At 51.5% G+C, this 6023-nt stretch overlaps 1 protein-coding gene across 1 annotated transcript in view; it reads right to left on the bottom strand.

Moving 5' to 3' along the window:
• Positions 1–6023, bottom strand: part of PLEKHM2 (pleckstrin homology and RUN domain containing M2) — a 23619-nt gene that overhangs the window by 12685 nt on the left and 4911 nt on the right. Inside the window, 3 exon segments of the mRNA XM_031062988.1 lie at positions 452–551; positions 1832–1941; positions 2364–2470. Coding sequence (XP_030918848.1) covers positions 452–551; positions 1832–1941; positions 2364–2470 — 317 coding nt within the window.

Here is a 6023-nt window from a genome sequence, read left to right as displayed (position 1 = left end):
GGAGGAAAGGGGGGGGAGCAGCTACAAGGGCCCTTCTGTTTCTTTGGGGGCGTCTCTGAGCTGCCATAGATCAGCTCTGGAGCTGGCAGCCCACTCCTTGCCTCTGTGGGCAGCCACTGTGTGTTGTCCCCAAACTGAGCTACAGCTACATTTCCAGGTGTCCAGCAAAGCTGGGGTGCCTGGACAGAAGCTCAGCAGCTCCTTGGAAATAATGGAAAAATATAAAGGGGACTGCAGAGTAAAAGCAGGAACTAGGAGAAATGCTTGCAGGGCCTCATAGAAATAAGAGGACACTGCGTTCACATCTAGGACCCGTAAATTAACTACATAAATCCCACAAGGAAAAAAAACAAACCCTGATCAACTGCTTGTCTCCCACTGGCAAACTCAGGCTGGCTTCTGACCAGGAGGGATGTCAAACGTTGCCCAAAGAAGGAGCTGGGATACTCACTTGACATAATACTTGTGCAGCAGGCTGAGGTTCTCCTGGAACAGCCTCAAGTAGCTCTCCAAGGAATTTTCATTGAGGGCAAGGTATAGCCAGGCCCGGCCTGGAAACAGAGCAGCAGAGAGATTTATCTGGAAACACCTGAGAAGGGACACAAGCCTAGAAACAGTCATGAATTAGTTAAAACCCCTCAGATCATTCATTCGTATCATTTGAGGGGAGCAACTGTGAGGGAAATTAGGGTGGGGGGGGAAATGCCAGTGAGAGATTCATGATTTGGAGTAAAATTGGGGAGAGACAGGTGAAGAAGGAGCCACACAACTGTGTCTCTCCAGCAAGATGGGAGCCCTGCCAGAAGTGCTGGGAGAAGGGAGAGGCAGAGGGAGAATTGCCATCAATCAGCCCAGGTGAGATTTGACACAAATTCTGGTGCAGACAGAGGTGACAGTAGAGCCTGTGCTCAGCTCTGCTCTCACCAGCACAGGCCCAGGACAAGGCAGGTGTTTGGATTAGCAGGCACAGAGGATCTGAGCATGGTCTTGCATCAAAAGTAGCCTCGATGGTCCCAGACATCTGCTATGGACAGCTTGGAGCAGGGAAAATGCAGAATCACACACATGACTGCTACAGCAAGATGTGGGGTGAGAGGGGATGCTCTCATCATGCCAGGAACCTTTCCCAAGGGCATGGCCCTGCAGGACTCCCATCTGCCAGGAACCCTTCCCAAGGGTACAGCCCTGCAGGACTCCCATCTGCCAGGAACCCTTCCCAAGGGCACAGCCCTGCAGGACTCCCATCTGCCAGGAACCTTTCCCAAGGGTACAGCCCTGCAGGACTCCCATCTGCCAGGAACCCTTCCCAAGGGCATGGCCCTGCAGGATTCCCAGCCTTCCCAAGTGCTACCCTCTGCCAGGAACTCTTTCTGAGGTCATGGCCACACAGGACTCTCATCTGTCTGGAGCCCTTCCTGAGGGCACAGCCTCTTGGGTTCCAGGGCAGCAGAAGCCAGGCTACACCTCAGCACCCGACCCTGAGGCACAGTGACATTATTTCCAGAGACCTCAGACAGTCATGGCAGCACTCCCACCTCCTTGGCACAGGCTGCCAGGGAAGCAGTGGAATCAGCATCCCTGGAAAGGTTCAAACTACGTGTGGATGTGGCACTTGGGGATGTGGCTTGGTGGTGGACATGGCAGTGCTGGGCTAATGGTAGGACTCAGTCTCAGAGGTCCTTTCCAACTTTAATGATTCTGCAATTCCTTTGCCTGGGACCTGGATCCCAGTGGCTCCCTCGATCCACCAGCAGCCCCAACTCCTCAGCACAACCTGGGCCTCCCCATGGGTCCCCAAAGCGAGAGCTGGGGACACTGAATGAATACTCACTGCGTCCCAGGTTGGTGGCCACGTGCTGCAGCACTTCGATCTGTTTGATGGCTTCCCGGCGCGTGAAGTGAACCACCAGCACCCAGTACCCCGAGGAGAGATCTTGCAGTCTGCAGGAAGAAAAATCCCAGAGGAAAATGAAGCAAAAGCTCCACTCCAATGCCTGCCTAGATGCTTTCCCCATGCTGAGGTGTCACTGTCATATTTTCTGGAAAAATCCCCTTGCTCAGGATTCTTCTCCTGGGAAGCTGAGAAGCCTCAGAGAAAAAGGAAAACAATATTATCTCATTTGCTTCTGCTGTGTTTTGCTGCTGTGGAATGTGGTTTGGAGACTGTTTATCCAACAGTATCCTTTCTGTATTCTGTAGTATAGTATTCTTTAATATAATATAGATCATAAAATAATAAATTAGCATTCTAAGAACATGGAGTCAGATTCATCTTTCCTCCCCATGATGGGGGACCCCAAAAATACCACAGCAGGCTTTTTCCATGGGGAAAGCAGCACCCCAGAGCTGGGCTCCAGGCTCACCCGTAGAGCAGAGCGTGGTCCAGGTGTTCACAGAGCCGCTGCAGGACCTTGTCATGGTTTCTGATGGCCGGTGTCTCATCTTCACAGGCAGCAAAGTAGCTCTGCAGCTGCAAAAAGAAGAGATGGGATGGCTGGAATGCCCTTCTCCAGCCCATGAGGAGCAGGTGGAGGTGCCAAAGCGCTCACATCCAGCACTGAACAGATTTTTGTGATATCTCAGCTTGCTAAACCCTGTTGCAGGTTTTACTTAGGGGGTGTAGCTGATGTTTTGAGAGGACCCTAAAGGCAGTAGCTACAGGAGAACCTTGCCCAGGGTCCCCACATCTCACAGCCCAGCAGTGCTGTGGTGGCTGCACAACCAAGATCCCCAATGGTGAGCAGCCTCTTCCCTCCCAGCCAACACTACAGCAGGGTCTGGTGGTTCCTCTGCAGCCACCACAAAGTGGTTCAGAGCAGAAATAAACCCCAGCTCTGCTCTGTTTCTGGGTCTGACATAGATGAGGCCTCTCCTTGCTTTTGCTAGAAATCCTAGAAATCCCCTTGCACCCAAATCCTCTAACCCTTCCCAGCTGACCCACAGGCCTCCTCCTGCCCCCAGAGCTTAGGGATCTATTTAGGTCCTGTCTCACACACCCTTGGCATCCAGGCAGGGAGATTACTCTCCTGGGATGTAATCTCAGCTGGACAGGCCATGGCTGTTTGCTGGCAGTGTGCAAGAACAGCTCAGCTGAGCCATAACAATATTAGAGACAATATCTATGTCATTTTAGTGACATGACACGTCTTTGCCAACCCTCACTAGATGACAGATGTGTAAAAGCCAAAAACTTGACATTACTGTGCTTGTCAAATCTGACCTGTCCCCCAAAACAGGTTTTTCCTCCAGAATTATTACTAAGAAGCTCCTTTTGGAAAAATCACTCATTCTTGATGTGCAGTTACCCAGGGGTCAGAGAACAGCTCAGGGCCCCTGGGAACACTCCTAGGAGTACGAACATATCGAGCTCCAACATCCTCCTGGCCCAAAGACCTTGAACCCCTCTGTGATGAGATGACCCCAAGGTGTTTGAAAGTCTTTTTTCCAGCCCCAAGACCGAACAAGAAGCCGAGATGTGTAGGTTCTGCTTTTCAAGGCTGTTTATTTTTTCTTATCTATAACATTCTCTTTCAAGGTCTGTCCAGCAGGTCAGGTTGTGGCACACTGACTTCCTTCGGGGCAGTGTTATCTTTTTATAATAAAAACTATGTGTACTTTATTTACAATAATATTCCAATACCTGTCACCTATGTTAGACAGTTTGTCTCTAAACCAATCCAAAAGTGCCACCATCACAGCAAAAGATGGAGGACAAGAAGGAGAAGGAGAAAGACAGAACATGCCCAGATCCCTCCATCTTGCCTCTTGAACCCCCATTCCAAAACCCCAAAGTTCTACTTTTCCACCCTGTGATAAATTCACTATCATTCTACTCAAACCCTTGTGGCTTGTAACTCTTCACACAAAGTTGGGAATTGTTTCCATGGGCTAAAATCGAAGGCTCAGGCGTCTCTGACTCCATGCCAAGGTCTCTGAGCCCTCTGCCAGGGTCTGGAGTCCTCCAGGGCAGCCAGAGGAGTGTCCTGGGTTCCAACACCTCTGGAGCTCTTAGGTAAGATGGCAGAGCCAGGCATGTTCCTGCACGGAGCTGGTCCCAGCCCTTAGGTGAGAGAAAACTGCTGAGCCTGGAGAATGGCAGCCAGAGCTCCCCTGATGATGGCACAGCCCTGCTCTGCCTGTCCCTGTCCCTGTCTCAGCAGGTGAGTCCCCTGGGGAAGCAGATGCACAACCAGGATTGCAGAGGCACCTGTGGGTGTTCTGGAGATCCTCAGGGGCTTTCACAACACCCAGGTGAGACCTGGAGCATTTCAGCTCAACAGCTCCTATCCATTTTTGGGAGGAAGCTTTTCCAGAAGATTCCCACTATTCATAGGCAGCCCAGACTGAAGCAGAGAAGAAAATGCCCTAAAATACCATTATTGAAGAAAAATTCAGGGGGTACTTGCAGCCAGTGTTTGAAGCTGCAGCAAGGACATCAGAAGAAGAAACAAACCTGTAATTTAGAGCCATATCCCTCAGGTGATGGATAGATGGAGTCATGGGGATGATGTCCAAGAGCTGGACACTAAAATATCCCATTTTTGGGAAATTTGGGTCAGAGGCAAAGATCTCTCTCAGGACATGAGCCAGCACTTGAAGGCAGAAACTCCCACCTTGTCCCTGCCAGGCTGTGGGTTCTGCAGGGAGCTGGGGCACCCTTGGAGGAGGTTCTGGGTGTTTCTGCAGGCTCTGTGCTGGATTGGGGAAATGCAGCTGTGGGGACGAGCTGGGAGGAACAAGAATAAATGAGGCATTTCGTTAGCTCACCACTGAAAAAAATGAGACACAGCTTGGGAAGGTCAGTTTGGAGGGAACTTGGAGCCTGTCTGTGCCTCTGACCGGAGGAATTCCTCGTGACAGAGACATTCCAAGCCTGGGCAGCAAAAGAGATGAGGAAATAGAAGTATTTCCTCTTTTTTCTTTCCTCCTTTCTCCCAAAATAACTCAGAACTTTGTCATGCTCCTTCCTGCAGCCAGTGCACAGCTCCCACACAGCACTGCACCCAGGGATGGTGCCACTCCCAGCATCCCTCCAAAATAAACGTGGCCAAAGGCTTCCAGCACCCAGCCAAGGGCAGGCACAGCTCACTGGAGCACAATTCCCACCAGAGACCAGCCAGGTGAATCCCTGCCCAGCCACCCTGACCAGGGAGGAAACAAGACACAGCAAGCCTTGGGATCTCCTGGGTGGAGTGATCCCTCCAGCCAGGGTGGGGAAAGCCTTGCAAAAGCTGATGGGGAGGTGTTTCTGGCTTGGGAAGAAGGGTGAAGACACATGGAGAAAAGTTAGGATGAAACAGCTTTCCCAGCTGGGGAACAAAGTCCAGCTGTGCTGTTTCTCAAAGATTCAATGCCTAGCTGAAAATTTGTAGGAATTACGACCATGAGCATCATGAGGGATGATCCCAGCACTCACGATGGGTGATGCGGCACTGCCCCAAAAATGGCATTTTATAGAGTGTTTATATGGAGTCTCCTGTAAGTCATTATAAAACACACACGGATAATTGAAGCAGCCTCTCCTCCTGCAGTCAGACCTGTCTGGGAGGTGGTGACCAACTTCATGAGGCATCCACAAAGCAGCTCCCTGACACAGCTGGGCAGTGAGCAGGGCTGGAGCCAGGGAGATCAGGAAGGAGGCAAATAATTGGGCTAAAAACACCATCTCTGGATTTCTGAAGAGATGCTCTTCCCCTCATCTCCTCTGTGCCCCAAATCCAGAAGGAAGGGCTGATGGCTGGCTCAGATGGAGAACTCATGCTCCTGAGGGGCACAGCAATGCCTGGAGTCCTGATCCAGGGCTATTTATAGACATTCCTGTGGCTAAAAGAAGCCCTGCTGGCATGCAGAAAGCATCCCAGCCATGCAGCCACCAGGACCACTCTGCAGCCCCAGCCAGGTCTGAGCACCAGCGCTCCTGGGACAGAACCTGCTCAGGGAGAGGGCAACAACAGCCCAGCAACAACAGCCCGGCCACAACAGCCCAGCAACAACAGCCCGGCCACAACAAGCCGGCCACCACA

Source organism: Geospiza fortis, unplaced genomic scaffold (genome assembly GCF_000277835.1).
Source record: "Geospiza fortis unplaced genomic scaffold, GeoFor_1.0 scaffold4, whole genome shotgun sequence".
NCBI lineage: Eukaryota > Metazoa > Chordata > Aves > Passeriformes > Thraupidae > Geospiza > Geospiza fortis.
This window is presented reverse-complemented; position numbering and strand designations above follow the sequence as displayed.